The following is a 19,730-nucleotide window of genomic DNA, read 5'->3' as shown; positions in this document are numbered from 1 at the left end:
AAATGAACATCTCTTCATCCTCCAAGCTTACCTTTGGGCCAAACCTTTCAATAGTGAGGTCATTGAAAGTCAAACAGAATTAGGTGCTGGAATGACCTCAGCTTAGGGTAGCAATTCTTTAAAAGACATGATACTATATTCATGTGAAACTCGAAAAAAGTAGACTTGTATATAGACTAAGGTAGCTTGTCTCAAACTAAAGGGTTTTGAGAGATCTTAACGAGATTCTAGAAAATAAAAGTGTTAGGGTGCAGGGGTGATAGGAGTCTTTGGGCAAATGTGTTTGGGAAACAGTCAGTGATTGTATTTTATTTCCCCAAATGGATTTTCAAGTTGTTCATATAATCTAACACCATTAGTTGGTAAATTGCACATTTTCCAAAAGTAGGGTCATGTCTTTGGGTTTTAGTGTGGAATTTACTTGATTTGAAGGACTTGATCATACTGATTCATTCTCTGATAGATGCATTTATTAATGAATTATAGTGTTTAGTTAATTAATCAGTTAGGCCTGTACTGTTTTCTGAATGTCATAAAATTATCCTGCAGGCAGCTTTGTGAGCTGTGGGGAAGTGGTCTGTATGTTCTTTCTAGACCATAGTCAAATTATAGGTAAGATATATTTTTCATGGGTCCTCTTGAAGAAGGGGACAGCATAGGCTTGTCTGAAGAGAAAATAGCATTGTTTCAGGGACTAGTATAAGGCAGGAACTCTGTTCATGCCTTTGGGCAGCCTGTGGTCTGCTTCTTGTATGTCATATCACATGACCTAGGTAATTAGTCACCGATGTGCAATTTAGGAGTAATATTCAATTTATTAGTTGCAAAAATAAGTTAATAATCTTGCTTGTTGATATCATGTTTTGTAGGTCCCAACATGGGAGGTAAATCAACATATATTCGCCAGACTGGGGTGGTAGTTCTCATGGCCCAGATTGGGTGTTTTGTGCCATGTGAGTCAGCAGAAGTGTCCATTGTGGACTGTATCTTGGCCCGGGTAGGGGCTGGTGACAGTCAGTTGAAAGGAGTCTCCACATTCATGGCTGAAATGTTAGAAACTGCTTCTATTCTCAGGTGAGTTCATTTCCCAGTCTCCTGAAAATGGAAATGGATGTCTCTGTCCTTTGAAAAGTAAATTTGCAGGTTCATCTATAAAACATCTGTGATCTTTTATCTAGTTTAATAGTTTTCCTGTGAGCTTTATGCACTTTATATTATTTTAAAAGGGTGACTGGCGATAGTTGTGGAAAGCTTCTTTGATTTTTAATGTTGTCTTCTTAAGGTTTCTGGTAGTTGTTCACCTTATGAATCTCCCCACTGCCATGCTTTTGCTTACGCTGTTCACACTACCCGGAATGGTCCTTCCCTGCTGTTTACCCAAGTCCTTTCTATTCTTTACAGGCCCGTAATGACAGAAATTCTACTTCTCTGATGACTTTCCTTGTCACGTGTGCCTAAGGTCATGGGTGTTTCTTCAAACTCTTTGACATGCCTGTAATTTATTAGCTTTTAATTTTAGAGTTTATGAAATCTCTTGTCTTTATTTCATTTTTAGGAGCTTCTTTGAAGACAGGGAGGCTATGCCTTCTATTTCTTGGAGTCTTCTAAAGTACTTTGCATATAGTAGATCCTTAATAAATTATGCTTTGATTATTGTTTGTGGGGAATTATAGAAGCAATACAAATGTTCAGTAATTAGTCAATAAGTTAATATGCATAACTTAAAAAATTAAAGAAATAAGCAAAAGGTGTCAGTGGCATTTCATGGAGAAGGAAAGAAATGACCAATAAGCATATGAAGAACTGTCAAATTCTCTAATTAAAAAAAAGTTCCCCTCCTTTCATTTGGTTAAAGAGAAAATAAAATGCTAATATCTGGTGCTGGTAGGGCTGTGGCAGGCACACAGATTCACGTGACCACCAGCCGTGTATGCGAGTGTTCGTGTCACCACACCCTGTCCCATCTTCTTGTGGAATTATTTTTTTTAATCTTGACTGATTTGATTGTTAAGAAATGAATGATAGCTGCTTTATTTGGAAATTTTTAGATTACAGCTAATGAGATTGGTAATTTAAAAAATATTTATTCACCATTTGTTTCCTCTTATGTTAGTTGTTTGTTCATGTCCATGCCCATTTTCTTACTGAAGTTTTAGTGCTTTTCATTGACCTCATTGAATTTTTGTATATATTAAGATAATTAATCTGTTACATTTGTGGCACATCTTTCCCATTGTATTGCCTTAATTTTGTTGTTTGCATTACCACATGCTATATCATGGGAAATTTTCATATAATTACGTGTTTCAGGTCTGCAACCAAAGATTCTTTAATAATCATAGATGAATTGGGAAGAGGAACCTCTACCTATGACGGATTTGGGTTAGCGTGGGCTATATCAGAGTACATTGCAACAAGGATCCGTGCTTTTTGCATGTTTGCAACCCATTTTCATGAACTTACTGCCTTGGCCAATCAGATACCAACTGTTAATAATCTACATGTCACAGCACTAACTACTGAAGAGACCTTAACTATGCTTTATCAGGTGAAGAAAGGTGAGTGCATACCACTGGTGTACTGTAAATTTGGTGTTCCTATCCTTGGAATCATTAGTAATTGCCTTATTCTGCATTAGGATGAATTATTGATGTTTTTACAGAACACATTTACCTCTTAATTTACAGACTGGGGACAGGGACGTGGTGTGTTATCTATATTTCTATGTGTCATGGTAGAACCACTCATTTTAAAAAGGTCACAGAAAGAATGATCTGCACTTTTGAACATCGTCACAGGGGTTTTGTTCTACCTCCCATGGCAGCATGTTTTCTTGTCAAATTAGCTACTTGATAGTAACAATAAGCTTTGAAGTTCTGAGGCTCTAGCTGTTACTGTTCAATAAACTGTCATAATCATCTGATTATATTTTTAAGAATGTGTTATGTAACAGGTTCATTTAAAGCTGGGGTCTCCAGAAACCTTGAAATTGTTAGTAGTTATCAGGTAAGGAATGACTTATTTGTTGGCATTTCATCCTTTGAGAAAAGTTTGTCATTAGTGGACCTGGCAGCTAATCAGATGACTGCGTTGATGAGATTAACATACTGTAAAGTTTTTATTGCTTTAACATTTCACCAGTCATCAGAATAGCTTTTTCAGATGGCTCTCTGATTTTCCATGAATGCATTTTTCTGCATCAGTTGGTTGCAGATAAATGAGATTATTTTTGATTCTTTGTTGCTTATGCTTCTTAGGAATCCTTCTGAGTTACTGTTTGCATTGTTGTTGATAGAGAATATAGATACTCTTGGTTGGACATGGCATTTAGCATGAAGTTGAGGTTTTGCTTTTAAAAGGTGTTTTGTGTGAGAAAGAAATGGGTTCAGGGCTTCCCTGGTGGCACAGTGGTTGGGAGTCCGCCTGCCGATGCGGGGGACACGGGTTCGTGCCCTGGTCCGGGAGGATCCCACATGCCGCGGAGCGGCTGGGCCCGTGAGTCATGGCCGCTGAGCCTGCGTGTCCGGAGCCTGTGCTCCACAATGGGAGAGGCCACAACAGTGAGAGGCCCGCATACCACAAAAAAAAAAAAAAAAGAAAGAAAAAAGAAATGGGTTCAAAGTATTAAAAAAGACCAGGTGAAATTAGGAGTCGATAGGAACAGGTTCCTCCTTCACTGTGGATGTTTATCAAGCACTTGCTTCTATTTTATTTTTGTTTCTCTAAGCTGTGCGGAATATCCAGCTCCAGAATGCATGGGATATATAACTAGGCTAAAGGAAAATTTACGGTTGAGGCAAAAATGGGAGCTCCATGATAACACTGTGAGCATCACTGGTATTTAACATTTAGAAGGAATGTCTTAAGTCAGTTTATTTTCTGCAAATGTGGGTGAAGTTAACATACCTAGTCTAAAAATTTACTAGACTAGATTTGGGTCAAAAATTTCATTGTCATTTGAAATACATTTTGAACTAAATACTCCTTCTAATTAGTGACACTTTACATTTATCTTTTTTTTCCCCACAGTACTTTAGTTCCTCCCTTATGAAATGAGAAAACCTCAGAGATACTGTGTTGATTAATTTTTCTTCCGATTCAGATATTTGTCTAGGCTTTTGAGGACTATCTGTCAAGGCTTTTCTCTGCTATTTTTATTTTTCCTACTACATTTGTCGAGGATAAAATATAGCACTGTGTGCCAAGTCATAACCACTTTTCACTGGAGGCTTAATTAAAATTTCCTTAAGTTACTCTGAAACATTTGGCTAATGTATTTGAAATAATACAAAGTTAAGTTTCCTAATGACAAAGTGAGAAAGTAAGTTCCATTTGCATAAATTGCTGTCTCTTCCTACCCTGTCCCTCACGTGCCTCAAATTTCTTACAGGTGTCTGTGATCAGAGTTTTGGGATTCATGTTGCCGAGCTTGCTAATTTCCCCAGGCATGTAATAGAGTGTGCTAAACAAAAAGCCCTGGAACTAGAGGAATTTCAGAATATTGGGAAACCACAGGAATATGATGAAATGGAACCAGCCGCAAAGAGGTGCTATCTGGAAAGAGAGGTTTGTCAAATTATTTTTGTAGTTGTTTTTTTCCTGTATGATTCTATTGTTTACTTATTGAACATTCATTATTGGTTTCCACTTACATTTCTTTGCACTGTAAAGAATCCGTCTGTATCATTTTGGTTTCACCACTGCACACATCTGTACAATTGAAAGATAGCATTTCAAGTACCAGATTTCAAAAGTAGGAGGATAGGAATATTAGTATAGGTTAAAATACATAATTCAAAGGAGTTATAGAGGTCCATGCACATATCTTTGATTACTTGTAAACAAATAGATCGAGTTCAGTTAAATCACATATTTACTCAGTGCTTAGCTAAGATGATGAAGAAATGAACACAGTTCCTTCCCTCCAGTTGTTTAGAAACTAGTTGGGGAGGTAGTAATAGTGAGCATGTCATAGAGAATTATGACAAATGTTTACTCAGGAAAGCTCTCTGTGGGCAGGATGTTTCAGTTCTTGTGGGAGCAGTGGATCTTAAGTTAGGCCTTCTGAGTGGTGGGTGAAATTTAGATGTTCACACAGAAAGGTATAAGCATATGCCCAGTGGATTTTTTAAAAATTAAAGGATTATTAGTTTCTTGTAATAATGAAAATAAAAGAATCTTAATTTACATCTAGGTCCTGGCAGCACTTACTGTGATTATGCATTGTGACAACCTCTTGTCACATTGTTAGCTTTTTTTTTTTTTTTTTTTTTTTTTTTTTGTTGTACGCAGGCCTCTCACTGTTGTGGCCTCTCCCATTGCGGAGCGCAGGCTCAGTGGCCATGGCTCACGGGCCTAGCCGCTCTGCGGCATGTGGGATCTTCCCAGACCAGGGCAGCAACCCGTGTCCCCTGCATCATCAGGTGGACTCTCAACCACTGTGCCACCAGAGAAGCCCACATTGTTAGCTTTTACCTGGTGAATTTTTTGTTGTTCTTACTTGAAGGATAGATGATGTTACAATAATAGATGATGTGTATGATTTTGGGGCTTAAAAGATAAGGTTTTATCTGTTGTACCTATACAAGCAGGAGATATGTATTATAACTTGTTATTAGTTTTAACTAGGGAAGGTTGCCATCCTGGATATGAAACGGTCTTGGTATCAGCCCCACAGCTATCCATGATCCAGGATTAGGTAGGCTCCTTTATGTAAATGATTCCCAATTAGAATAGAAGTCATATACCATTGATAATATTAATTACAATGAATTTTTTAAAAATTTTAAGCTAAGGGAGACATATAACAGAATTATCGATGTTACTCAATCTAGATTTTATTTTTTTGGGAAAAAGAGGCACTTGTTATTTAATAGAGATGTGTTTCTTCTCTATCTTATCATTTGGATTATCTACCTTTCACCTCTAAGGTACATATTACTAACTGGCTCCCTGGTAAAAAGCAGACTTTTCAGTTCAGCTTCACATGCAGTAATAAACATTATATCCTTTGTCAGGCACTGTTCTTAGCACTTTGCATGCTTTAACTCTTTAATTCTCACAACAGCCCTGTGTGGTTGGTAATATTATTGTCCCCATTTTACGGATGAGGAATGTGTGTTAAGGAATTAGCCCACGGGTCACATAGCAAGCAATAACCACGTTCTTTAGAATGGCAATAACTAGGCAGTAAAATAAACAAAGAAGAAACATCTCATGTGTGTATGAGTATTAAATTTTCAGTGACTGTTTATACCTTATAGTGTTTGTAAACCTTGAGTTCTTTTTCCCCCAGAAGGTTAAGTTTATATATCAGTTATAAAAGCTGAGGGATTTGGGAACTACTAAAATATTCAGTTTCTTTGGCATTAGCAGCTGAAAATATATTTATAAATATCCTTTTAATGACTTGCTATGAAGAAATACAGTCAACTAAGGTCTTTGCTATAAATTCTAGATGGTGCACACTTAAAACTTAAAGAATGTTGTTTAAATATTGGGTGGAGTGTTTAGATTGAAATTATAATGGGACAATTCATTACTATTTAATGTGACTTTTAGAAAAGTCATTTTAAAGACTAATGAAACGTTCACATGTTTTTCAGCAAGGTGAAAAAATTATTCAAGAGTTTTTATCCAAGGTGAAGCAAGTGCCCTTTACTGAAATGTCAGAAGAAAACATCATAATGAAGTTAAAACAGCTGAAAGCTGAAGTGATAGCAAAGAATAATTGTTTTGTAAATGAAATAATTTCAAGAATAAAGGTAACTACATGAGTAAATTCCACTAATGGAATGAAGATAGTATTGATAAGCTGTTGTCTGTAATGCTTTTGTACTGTTTTATATTAACCCTTTTTCCATAGTGTTAGCAATTGATGTCCATGGGATATCAAGTTAATAAAATACTTAGTATACCTTGCTCTACCTGAGTATATTTTCAAAGATCTTTATTTTGAAAAATGAGAGCTGTAACTGAGGAATACTTAAATGGACATGGGCAATAGTAGGCAATATGTTGAATTTTACAAATAAAATCATGTAGTTTTTAGAATTTGATATGTGTTGTATTTCTTTGTGATAAGACTTTTACACATATTCCCGAATGGTGTGGAAGAAACAAGTAGCCCAGAGACTTTGTAAAAAAGTAAGGGGTCTTAAAGCTAGAAGGAAGCATGGAACCCATTTCCAGTGATTCCCCACAGTGTCCATCTGTTGGCACGAGCCAGGTTGGCTGCATATGCGTTAGCCAAGGAACTTACTATAAATCCAGGGTCCTAGTGTAATCCTCCAGCCCATCTGCCATTCTCCCACCCCAAGTTTGTGATGAGATTTAGAAATCTGGGTTTTAACAAAATCTTTCAGATTGAGAATGCTGATTTAGTCTACCTTTTTTTTTTTTTTTTTTTTTTGCGGTACGCGGGCCTCTCACTGTTGTGGCCTCTCCCGTTGCGGAGCACAGGCTCTGACGTGCAGGCTCAGCAGCCATGGCTCACGGGCCCAGCCGCTCCGCAGCATGTGGGATCTTCCCGGACCGGGGCACGAACCTGTGTCCCCTGCATCGGCAGGCGGACTCTCAACCACTACGCCACCAGGGAAGCCCTGATTTAGTCTACTTTTATTTTACAGGGAGATGGAGAGGTTAAGAGTATAGTGGCTGGTCCTGCTGAACATGGGAGGAAAAGGATAGCCTTTTTAATAAATGGTGATGGGATGATAGGGTATTCATATAGGAACAAAATGAGATTGGATCCCTATTCCATATCCATATTTTTCTATACGAAAAATCAACTCCAGTGAATTTTTTACCTAAATGTACAAAGCAACACTACCAAGGTTTTAGTGTTTGTAGTTCTGTAGAAAATAAAATAGAGAAATATTTTTACGACTATAAAAATATAGGAAATATGAAGTTGGTTTTGGGAAGGATAGTTCTTAAGTCACAAACACCATTCATAAAGTTTGACACACTTAGCAATATTGAAATTAGGAACTTATTTTCATAAAAAGGCATCACAAAGTTCTAAGAGTACGGTTGACCCTTGAACAGCGAGTGGTCTGGGGCACTGACCCCCTGCACAGTCGAAAATCCACATATAACTTTACAGTCTCTTCATATACACAGTTCTGCATCTATAGATTCAAAACAAATGTGGATCATGTAGTATTGCAGTATGTATTGAAAAAAATCCAAGTATAAATGGACCCACAGAGTTCAGACCGGTGTTGGTCAAGGGTCAACTGTAGATCCATAATGGGAGAACATATTGGTACCACATAAAATATCAAAGAATTTATATCCATGATATAGAAAGAACTATAAAAATCACTAAACAGACACGATTCTTAATACAACTCATTAACAAAAAGACAACCCAGTTAAAAGGCAAAGGATCTGAATAGATAATTTTCCAAGGAAAATTTGCATATGCAAATAGGCAAATGAAAAGATGCAAGATGTTATCAGGGAAATGCACATAAAAACCACAGTGAGCTACTACTTCACACCCATTAGGATACTAAAACCAAATCAGATAAACCAGTATTGAGGATATGGAGGAATTGGAACTCTCCTACACTGCTATGAAAACGTAAAATGGTGCAGTCACTTTTGGAAAAGTCTGGCATTTCCTCAGTTAAACATATGAGTTACCAGATGACCCAGTATTTCCATTCCTAGATATATATCCAAGAGAAACATGTTTACACAGAAACGTATGCACAAATGTTTATAGCAGAATTATTATTTTTTAAATTAATTTTTACTTTGGCTGTGTTGGGTCTTCGTTGCTGTGCGCGGGCTTTCTCTAATTGCGGCGAGCGGGGGCTACTCTGTTGTGGTGGGCGGGCTTCTCATTGCAGTGGCTTCTTTTGTTGCAGAGCACGGGCTCTTAGGCACGAGGACCCCTTAGTTGCGGCACCCGGGCTCAGTTGCTCCACAACATGTCGGATCTTCCCAGACCAGGGCTTGAACCCGTGTCCCCTGCATTGGCAGGTGGATTCTTAACCCCTGTGCCACCAGGGAAGCCACATACAATGAACTATTAATTGGCCATAAAAGGAACGAAGGACTGATATATGCTAAAGCTAGGATGAGCCTTGGAAACATTAGTGAAGAAGCCAGGCACAAGAGCCGACGTAATATATAATTCCGTTCTTGTGAAAGTCCAGAATAGGAAAAGGTATAGAAACAAGGTAGATTAGCATAGGGCTGGCAGGCAGGGCATGGATGGCTAGGGAGGTGATAGCTAAAGGATATGGGGTTTCTTTTTCAGATGAAAATGTTCTAAAATTGGTGATGGTTGCACATATCTGTGAATATACCTAAAAACCATTGAAGTATACACTTTAAATGGGTGCACTGTACAATGTAAATTATATTTCAAACATTTTTTAATTTTAAAATTTTTATTGAAGTATAGTTGATTTATAATGTTGTGTTAGTTTCTAGTATACAGCAAAGTGATTGAGTTTTTTATATATATATATATCTCCACTCAAACAGAATATTTATATATTCTGTTTTATATTCTTTTCCATTATGGTTTATTACAGGATATTGAATTTAGTTCCCTGTGCTATACAGTAGGGGCCTTGTTGTTTGTGTATTTTATATACAGTAGTCTGTAACTGCTAATCCCAAACTCCTAATTTACCCCTCCCCCATGCCCTTTCCCCTCTGGTAACCATAAGTTTGTTTTCTGTGTCTGTGAGTCTGTTTCTGTTTTGTAAATAATTTCATTTGTATCATATTTTAGATTTTACATGTAAGTGATATATGATATTTGTCTTTCTCTGACTTCACTTAGTATGATAATCTCTAGGTCCATCCATATTGCTGCAAATGACATTACTTCATTCTTTTTTATGGTTAGGTAGTATTCCATTGTATATACAACACCTTTATCCATTCATCTGTTGTTGGACATTTAGGTTGTTTCCATGTCTTGGCACTTGTAAGTAGTGCTGCTATGAACATTGGAGTGCATGTATCTTTTTGAATTATTTTTCTCTGGATATATGCCCAGGAGTGGGATTGCTGGATCATATGGCAACTCTATTTTTAGCTTTTTAAGGAATCTCCGTACTGTTTTCCTTAATGGTTGTACCAATTTACATTCCCACCAACAGTGTAGGGAAGAGTTCCCTTTTCTCCAACAAAACTTGTTTTAAAAGAAGTTCAGGCACTTTACCGGAGAAGAAATATAAATGATCCATACACATGAAAAGGTCTTCAATCACCAGTCAGAAAAATGAAAATGAAAACTATTCTGGGTTACACCCTCCTGACTCTGCCCTCCCCATCAGATTGACAGTCCTTTAAAATGTGACAATACCAACTATTGGTGGTATTTGTTGATGTGGCACAACACTGCTGGTGAGAATAATTAGCTCGTAAAGTTGAAAACAGACATGACCCAGCAGTTTTGCTCCTAGGTGCATACTGTGGAGATACGTATACACACTGTACGATGATGGTATACGAGAATATTTGTGATAGACCCAAACTGGAAACAACCCAAACTATAGCTACACAAAATAACATAGATGGAATCTTAAAAACAGTAAGCAAAAGAAATGACAGATAACAAATAATACCATTTTTCTCCCAATCATATGAAGTTGAAGAATAGGTAAAATACTGTTTTATGGTGCATTCATGGGGGTGAGACGATAAAGAAAAGCAAGAACTTGACTATGTAAGTCGGGAGAGTGGTGGCGGTGCTGATGGGGAGGGGCTTCTAGAGGACTTCTGGGGTGCTACAGCATTCTGGTTATTGACCTGAGTGGTGGTTATGCAGGTGCTTGCTTTATGATTATTGCTAAACTCTGCAATTATGTGTTAAGCGCTTAATTTGGTTTGAGAACAAATGAAAATTTAATGCCAGTAAACCCTTTAAAATGCTCATCTTGATTTACCACACTGTTTTTCATCACTGATAATTTAGAGTAAGATACATCAGCTTTTCTTTTCTGCCTGTCGAATGCTTGGGTAGAAGGCAGACTTAACAGAGAAAAAATTTAAATGTGGACATTTTTATTGGTTTAACAAAATCACGTAGCTGCTTATAAGCGGAAGACTTTTTTATATAATTTAAAAGGCAATTTTAAAATTCTAGTGAAATATTTTATCCCCTGGTTAGCTATGAGCGCGTGTTTTTAGATTGCTGTACAAAAGCATGTATAAAATGGAGATCAGCCCATGGTTTTAGTTGTTAGGGCTACGAGAAATGGAGGGGGGGGAGCTGTTGATTCTAAGAAAACATGTAGTCTCTCAAGCTCTGATAAATCAGGCTGCTTTCATTTCTCTAAAAGAGACTTAATGTTTAGTTCTAAGATGTTTTTGAAAGTGAAAAAAACATAATAGACCCGTTGTTTAAGATGTTTCAGACTTAAACTGTGCTTATTACATGAATATGCTAATGAAGCAACCGGCCTCCTTCCTTTTGGAATGGTAGATGTAAAGCAAAAGATAAACTAATTTCTGACCTGTCAAAAGACAGTTGCATTTTAAAATTCTAATTGCAGTGTGGCTTGGTTTTCCTTCTCCACTCAAACACGAACTTGGATAATACCAGAATAAAGCCGAATCTATAAATATTATCCAAGATTTAGAACTCAGCCATACTGTTACCATGAAATCTGTTGGCCACATAACCACGTTTCTGAGAAAATACATGGCGTTTTTGCATTTTAAAAAAGTTAGCACTAAGAATCCATCCAAGATGCAATTGTTTTTGTAGTTAGATTTTTTTTCCTTAAAATACTCTTTTGAGGGTAAAAATTAGAACAGAAGGAAGATGTTTTAGGATATATTTAAAGAATAACTTTTTCCCTGTAAAATCTCAGTGTTCCACATACTAAGCACATCCTGTTAGACTTCATGAGTATTAAATGCATCTTCTATCCTTAGTCTTTCTGCATTTAGCTTTTTTGGGAAGTATGTTTTTACCCACAGCATATGGTATGAGCTGCTGATTCAGTGCTGAGCGGTTCTTTAAGCTTGTTAGTTATATTCTGTTGATTAAGCTGGTGTGCAGAATAGTCAGAAGGAAAACCAGTGTCTGGTCTGAAATAAATTAAACCATGTTAATCAGCTTATGGGGAAGAACAAATGAGTAAAGAGAATTTTCATATACAAAGGAAATCTCTATTATTGCCTTCCTAGGGTCGGTCAGTGTGTTTGGGATAAGGAGATAGGGTGTGGCCGGGAGAGATGACGAAAGTGCCCAGAATGCTGCACATATTTTCTGACTAAAACTGGAAGTGGAGCCCAACTTAAAATAATAGTTTCCTGCCTGATGTTCTCCCCACTCCGCTTCCCTTGACAGACAGAGCCACTGCTTTCTCTTATTATTCTGCTCCAGAATTTACCTATTTGGCCAGCTTTCAGGTGTCTGTGAACATTGTGGTACAGAGCCAGGGTATCCAGAGGAAGTAGTCCCTTGCAGACACTGTCTCATTGCAGGTAGCAATGCCTCCTGTTCTTTGAGGAGGAAAATGGGGAGCCCTCGCCTTGCCTTTGACACAGCAGCTTTCCCACGGTCCTGGAAGCAACAGTGTTTCCTGTGTCAGACCACATTCAGAACATGATCCAAATTCAATGTATGTTAGCATATTTTTGCTTTGGCGTGTGGTTTGTCCAAACAAGTGCCCACACACATCTTTCATCCAGCTATGTGGGGAACTCAGCAGTGGCATGAATGATACTGGATGCTGGGTGGCCTTCACTGGACCATTCCCATCCTATTTCTAGACTTGGTAAATAGAAGACCAGACTGCTGCTGCCTTTGCTTCACCTCAAAGAGAGAAAATTATAAACTCCCTAAACTTGTTAAATTTAGAAGAAAGGATAATTCTGTCAGTGGACAATTTCTTATTCTAGCAAAAGAACAATGGCAGTGAATTCCTCAGTGTTCAGAATCAACCAGTAAATGAGACCATAGGGATTAAACTGTATTATCACAATATTACTGTTGCATTTATTTCCTAGAATTTTGTTGACACTTATCTGTTATAATTAGCAGTTTAATTTTATGAATAATCTTAATACGTTTTAAAAACCAGATTAAGTATAGTTAAATCTAATTAAGGCAGTGCAACTACTTTCAGTTCAGCCACTAATCTGAAATTTTATGGTGCATTGCCCATCTAGCAAGATGTGTTTTATCAGTTTTTTCTTCACATAATGATCAGGACTTCATGTTTATTATCAATTCTAATGTGATGTTTTGTTGCTAAACATTGTTTGGCTCAGCCAAATCCATCATGAAAATGACTTTCCGCATTGAATCCTTAATATTACAAAGTAGATGCGCGATTTGGCAACATTAAATACTTTGTGAATATCTGAAAATGGCAAGGTGCTGTGCTGGGCTCCTCAAAAGACTCGTCCTCTTCAGCAATACTGAAAGGTGGGTACTTCTATTACCTGCGCTTCACAGATGAGAACGTCGAGGCTCAGAGGTTGAGTAACTGGCCCCGGGCACCCAGCCAGTAAGTGCCAGAGCTGGGGTCTGAACCCCAAGCAGTGTGTCTCCAAAATCCGTACCTTTTTTCTTTGCATTTAAAGGCTTAAAATATTGTTAGGAATCTGAGATGCGCATGTGACAAATTTAATCTTTCTAAATATTATTTAGTGTCAGAATGAGTGATGTCGGCAGTGCAACAGGAGTTAAGGAAGACGGGAGCTGTGGTGCAGACATTAAGAAGTACTATGTCTGTTCTCTTGTGGAAGCTGGTTCTCCCGTGGAAGGCTTCTCTCTCGGGGCTGTGGACACAGCAAGAAGCATCCACCGGGGGCCCTGCCACCCGTCTGGTTCGTGGCAACTACATGGCTGCTCTCTGGGGCTTGATACCCCAAAGGAAACAGGAGCTCAGCAGCTGCATTCTTTCAGAAGTTCACCAGTCACCAAATGCCAACATCTGTCTGGCCAAGGGATTACACTGAACCGTTTGGACAAAGGATTATGTTTAAATGAGAATAGAGACAGTCAGCCAGAAGCTTGCAAAATGAGGAGATGGAATTAAATGTCAACAGTGTTTGGAGCAGGACACCGAATCTGGCACACTCAGATATTCGGATCACTTAACTTGGAGGTTATGTATGTTCTCTCTTGAGCCAGGAAAGTTTTATCCAGCCTGTGGGGAATAACCCCGGAGGTTTTCTCCACCGCTGTGCTCTGAATTCGTGCCTAGTGAGTAAAGTGCTGAGTAAGCCTGCACAGGTCAAGATATGGGTGAGTTAAAGTGAGCGGCAATGTGGCGCATCAGGAAGGCTGCTTGAGTTGGATTAGCCCTTGCTTGGCCACTTAGCTGTGTGACTAGAAACTGCCCCTCCTTGGATTTCCCCTCTTTTGTAATTTAAGGGGGTTGGCTTTTTAGAGTTCTCAAATGCCACACCTTCAGGGCCAGGCAGGTGCAGAGTACAGAGAATAGTAGGGTTAAGGTGAATGCCCCAACCTAAAAACAAATGATTTTTTTCATAGGTACTATAAAAGGGCTTAAGCCTTGGTTGCAGTTAGTCTAAGCCAGCATCCAAAGAGCCACCCTGAGGTGATACCCGCTCTCCTCAAAGTGCCATGTCAGTCATCCAGCTCGTAATTCTCTAATCAGCAACAGAGCACTTTGCTGCTTTATTTTTTATTATTTTTAGCTGTGATCTTAGCATACAAGTACGTTGAGGCCTAGAAATATTCATTGATAATGCTTTTCCCTGAAACCCTTTTGGTGGCCCTTTCACTAGAATCAGACATGGAGAAAAAAGGTCCAATGAATTCCAAGCAAATAGAATGGGGGAGTCTGGTTACCTGAGAAGGGAAAGAAAGGCAAGGTGGTCAGACCAAAGTAGCACTTCCAAGCCTCTTTCAGCTCCGTGAGCTTAAGTCTAGGTTTTAGGGGCAATGGGGATGAGATAAAGCGGGCTGTTGCCTTCAGAATTGGCTATGACTGAAGTAACTTTCAAGATTGAAAAATAGTAGCTTGAAGTAAGTCCATAAAGCAACCAGGTCGAGGACGGGAATCCCCAGAAGGATGGACTCGAGGAAGAAATGTGACGAGTGGACCTGCCGTGTTTGAGTGCAGTGAGGGGAGCGTGGGGGTGAGTTAATAATAGCTGCAAAGGAAGAGCGATTGAGAAGAAAGGGGGCGGGATTATTAACTCCAGGAATATCAAAACCGTATCATGATAGTACACTGCCTATCCTAACTACGAATTTTACTCATTTAGTGATAAACACCGACAACTGATTTAAGAAAAATAGTAAAACAAACAAACAAACTATATTTGGGATGAAGGGTGTAAGAGAATAAATCTGCCACTCTTTCTGTAAGATAATGTCTAAAATTGGAAAATAAAGAAATAGCAGTATAAGCATGTTAAAAATATGGAGATAAATGCTAGAGGATTCTAAGAGAGCTGAAAGTGAGCAGGGCAGCTTTGAGAGGGGGGACTGGTATTTTTTATTATAAACCTCATGATGCTCCAATTTGATCTTTTAAAACTATATTGCTTTGGTAAAATCAATATTAAATTGAAAATGACTGTCTTATCTTAAATCAAGGGCTATCTAATATTACAGAATATCTTCAAGCACCCTTAAAATTGTGACAAAAGAGAATTTACTATTAAAAACAAAACGTACCTGGGGCTGGGGAGGCAGAGGCAGAAATGGGGAGCGACTGATAATGGTACAGGCTTTCTTTAGGGGATGATAAAAATGTTCTAAAATGAGATCATGGTGATAATCGAAGAACTCTATAAGTATGCTGAGTTGAATACTTCACACAGGCAAACTGGTATGTAAGTTTATATATCAATAAAGCTGTTAAAAATGGTAGCTTCAATAAGATGTAATAATAGCTATGTGTCTGGCACCCAGTTTATTCTCAACCTGTTAGGTAAATACTATTCATTTTAGAAATGAGGAAGCTGGGGTGTAGAGAAGATAAGCGACTCGCCAAAGATCATCAGACATGAGTAGATGAGGGTGGAAGTTATTTTTCTTTCATGTGAAAGAAATCTGGAGGGAGGAAGACTAGGTAAGGTGGCTGTATGAGCATCAGGGACCCTGATTCTTCAAGCTTGTGTCTCTACTGTGCTTGGCTTCTCTTCCCGAGGTCCCCTCATGGCCCAAGGTGACTGCTGGGGCTCCATCCAGTGCACCCACATTTCAGGCAGCAGGAAGGAGGAATGTGTAAGGATGCTGTTCCTAGCCTTAAGAAATCGTGGACATTGTACACATTGCTTCCACTTACATCTTCTTGGCCAGAATCAAGTCATGTGTCCACACAGAGAAAGCCAGGAAATGGAGTCTTGGCTGTCCTCCCTACCTCATAGGGGAAAGTTGGACCAAACTCATTTTGAAAAGTGTGTTTTGGGAACGGCAAGGATTTGGTGCTTTGGGATGCTGATGTTTCTTTCCTCTTCAGCCTACCATCTTCAAAGCCCCACCCTGTCTAAATGTTAATTTATTACTATTATTTAATTTGTTTTTTCTCAAAGCATGTCTTGGCTTCTGTTCTTTCCTTCTCTTTCCCAAATAATAGCTTCTTTGGACTCCACTCTGTTCTGTAATCCTGTTTCCACTGAACCCAACTAAACTAAAAACTCAGGACCTCAGCACAGCAGGCATGGAGTAGTTTCTTAGGAAAGACTTGTGCACAGAGCATGAGCTCCCTGGGGACTTGGGTCACTGACACCATGGAGCGGGGACTCTAATGTGGCCCCATGCAGACACTTCTCCCTCTGTGCTGTCGGGAAGGGTAGCGGAGCACTTGAACATTGGCACAGATGAACAAGATCACCCTCCACAGGATGCAGAGGGCGGGTGATGCGCCGATGACCTCATGGCTGGTTGGTGGCAGAGCCGTCCTGGAGGGTGAGCCTCCTGGCCCTCCAGCACCTCTGACCACAGAGCTTCTCAATCAGACACTGAGTTCCAGGTGGAGCCACTTCACACAGGGTCATTAAGTAAAAGAGAAATGGATGATAAATTTTTATGTATTCAGAAATTGTTTCTCTCCTCCCCTCCTCTTGGGATTGATTAACTTAGTTGGAAATAATGAACCTGAACTGATTTTTTTTTTTTTTTTTTCTGAACTGATTTTTGAGCACCAGGTCTAAGTGGAAATTACTTGTACCTTGTTTGCAGACTTTCCAGAGACCGTAATACTTGCTAAGATGATCCTTTTCTCTCCCCTACTCTCCCAGTTTTCCCCTTGGTGTGAGAACTGACAAGCCAGAAAATAAATGAGCTGGAAGAAAGAATAGTTTCCTTTTTCTAGGAGTTGTGTCCTTTTTCTAAAGGGCAGCGCTGGAAATGCCATCTTGCCTTTGGGGAAGCCATCATGCTTCAAGGACACTCACTGGCGGGCAGGCTCCAGGGCAGAGTGGCCAGTTCAGGACCTACAGTCACTGGCCAGACTCCTTCCTTCCCACAGTCTTGCTGACGGAGGCCGCAGGTCACCTCCAAGGGTGTTTTGAGGCCATTTCTGCTTTCTTCTGACTTTTCTCAGTAGATTTTTGTGGCTCTCTTAATGATATTGTCTCTCAGACCACTTGGAATCAACCCACATCTATCTCTTGGTTCCTCCTTATGTGAAGTCGACTCCTGTTCTCAACTGGCTTCACAGGTTTTAAAGGCAGCCCTTTCTCCGAGGCTCAGGGGTTGGTGGGCAATTCTGTCTACCTAGCGAGGGACATGGAGGCATCACAATCTCCCCTGGAGCTAGTCCGATGGTGACTCCTTCCCAGATTCTGTGGTCACCAGAGGTCCCAGGTGACAACTCAGAGAGGTCACCATCCCCTGGGAGCCCTGGGGACTCGGTCTCTCATTAGCTTGAAGATGTTCTCTGTACTTCCCACCTGGGCCCTGGCAGCACAACAGCCAAGTAAGAAGAGGCCCAACCTCCTTGGTCTGAAGCTGAGTTGCTTCCTCTATACATGTAGCTTTTACCCTCTCTGGTTCCCTCCTGGAGCTTCCAGATCCCTGCCATCCCGGCCCCACATTCTCCCCAATAGTCCAGGCAGACTGAGGACCGAGTTCCTGGAGCACCTTCACCACTTCCAACAGTCTGACGCCAGTTCTTCCTCACCCACAAGCAGTTTGATCTTCCAGTGATGCCAAGCCCAGCTGCTTCCTGATCTTTGCTCTGCGAGGGCTGGCCTCCGGTCCTGGCTTTGGCCCTTTCCCCTGCCTTTGGCCAGCCCCCCGCTTTAGCTACTTGAGCACCAGCTCCTGCACAGTTCGGGGCTCAGGCTGTGGCAGGGATCCCTTTCCCAGGAGGGCTTCATGTCTTGTCGCTGTGACAGTCCTTGGATGATCAGCGCTGGGAGGGTCTTCAGACAACTCTGCCAAGTTCAAACGCTGGATTTAGATATGAGGAAACCAAGGAACCGAGGCCACACAGGTGGTATGAAGTGGAATTGCTAGGAATGGAGATGGTAAGCAGCTGTGTGCCCCCATCGCAGGGTGTTGTTGCGGGGAGGCTGGACTGGACGTCCTCCACTGAGCCTTCCACAAACTCTGATCCACTTTGACAGTGAGGCGATGTCATGTTTTGTCTGTTCACCATCCCCTCCCTCCTCACCTTTCTTGGTGAAGCCCCTCTATGTAGTTCAAAAGGGGCTGCCAGTCACAGGACCCATTTTCCTGGCCACAGAGGTGGGCCAATGAGCCAAGCTTCCTACTAGAGTTTATACAGATTTGGGGAATGAGAAGCTCTCCTTCCTCCAAGATGGTTTGGGATGTTGCTTACCCAGAACTGTCTGTGGGCATGCCCCTCCCCTCCCTTCATCTTCCCTCACCCACCCAGCCACCATCACATGGAGCCCAGCAGCAGCAGGAGTCAACATCCAGAGAGAGGAGATCTCTTAGATGTTGGTGGGGGAAAGGTGCAAAAGCAGGCTGACCATGTTGTGGTCCCTGGGGTTTCTGAGGGGAGCTCCACCCCTGGGCTCCGAGTCACCAAGCCAACCAATTCCCTTTTGGCTAAGTTACTTTGAGTGCAGTTTCTGTTGCTGGTGACCAAAGGGTCCCTGGATGATTCATGCACAGATTTCGTTCTGAGCCAGAGTGAAAACCCATGACAGCCAACTCCTAATGGGCTTCAAAAGAGACATAAGAGACTCATGCTTCTGTGAATTATTCAGGCATCCACTGTTTCGGGCAACTCTGCTGTGAGTTGTTTTGCAGCATCATGCAGACCGTAAATATGGCTTTGCATACGTGGATTTGAATAAAGTGGGGTTATATCAGTAACTGTGACTACACCTCTTCCCTAGGCTGTTACTTCTAAGAGAAGAACAACCCTTTCTCCACTGTTGTATTTGCACAGCATCCAGTGTATGGCCACATTGGGCACTCATTTAGAATGAAACATATTCATGCAAAAATCTTTGCTCTGCCTCTGGACCTCAGAACCTTAACCTCATCTTCCACACCTGTAAATTGAGGATAATAATAGAATTTATCTAATATACCTATCTACGAATAATCAGAACTTTTTTGCTTTCAGGTGAGAGAAAGCCAATCTATGCCAATTTATACAAAAAGAGACATCTGGGGTTGGAGCTGCTGGAAACTGGAGCAGTGCAGGCTGGTCTCCCTCCCTCCCTCATCCCTGCCTGTCTGGGTGTTGGCCTCGTCCTCAGGTTCCTTCATGTGACGGGGAGGACATGGCCACCAGCAAACAGCAACAGGGTCATACCCTTACAGCTCTCAATCCAGA

The 19,730-nt window shown here is 40.4% G+C and overlaps 1 protein-coding gene across 1 annotated transcript in view; it reads left to right on the top strand.

Moving 5' to 3' along the window:
- Positions 1-7,058, top strand: part of MSH2 (mutS homolog 2) — a 72,034-nt gene extending 64,976 nt beyond the window's left edge. The window contains exons 13-16 of the mRNA XM_027113177.1: positions 870-1,074; positions 2,311-2,558; positions 4,391-4,566; positions 6,606-7,058. Of these exons, the coding sequence (XP_026968978.1) occupies positions 870-1,074; positions 2,311-2,558; positions 4,391-4,566; positions 6,606-6,776 (800 nt within the window). The 3' untranslated portion in view covers positions 6,777-7,058. The remainder of the gene's footprint in view (positions 1-869; positions 1,075-2,310; positions 2,559-4,390; positions 4,567-6,605) is intronic.
- Positions 7,059-19,730: the final 12,672 nt, after the last annotated feature.

Source organism: Aethalodelphis obliquidens, unplaced genomic scaffold (assembly GCF_003676395.1).
Source record: "Aethalodelphis obliquidens isolate GAN/ISIS:26980383/991018 unplaced genomic scaffold, ASM367639v1 scaffold12, whole genome shotgun sequence".
NCBI lineage: Eukaryota > Metazoa > Chordata > Mammalia > Artiodactyla > Delphinidae > Aethalodelphis > Aethalodelphis obliquidens.
This window is presented reverse-complemented; position numbering and strand designations above follow the sequence as displayed.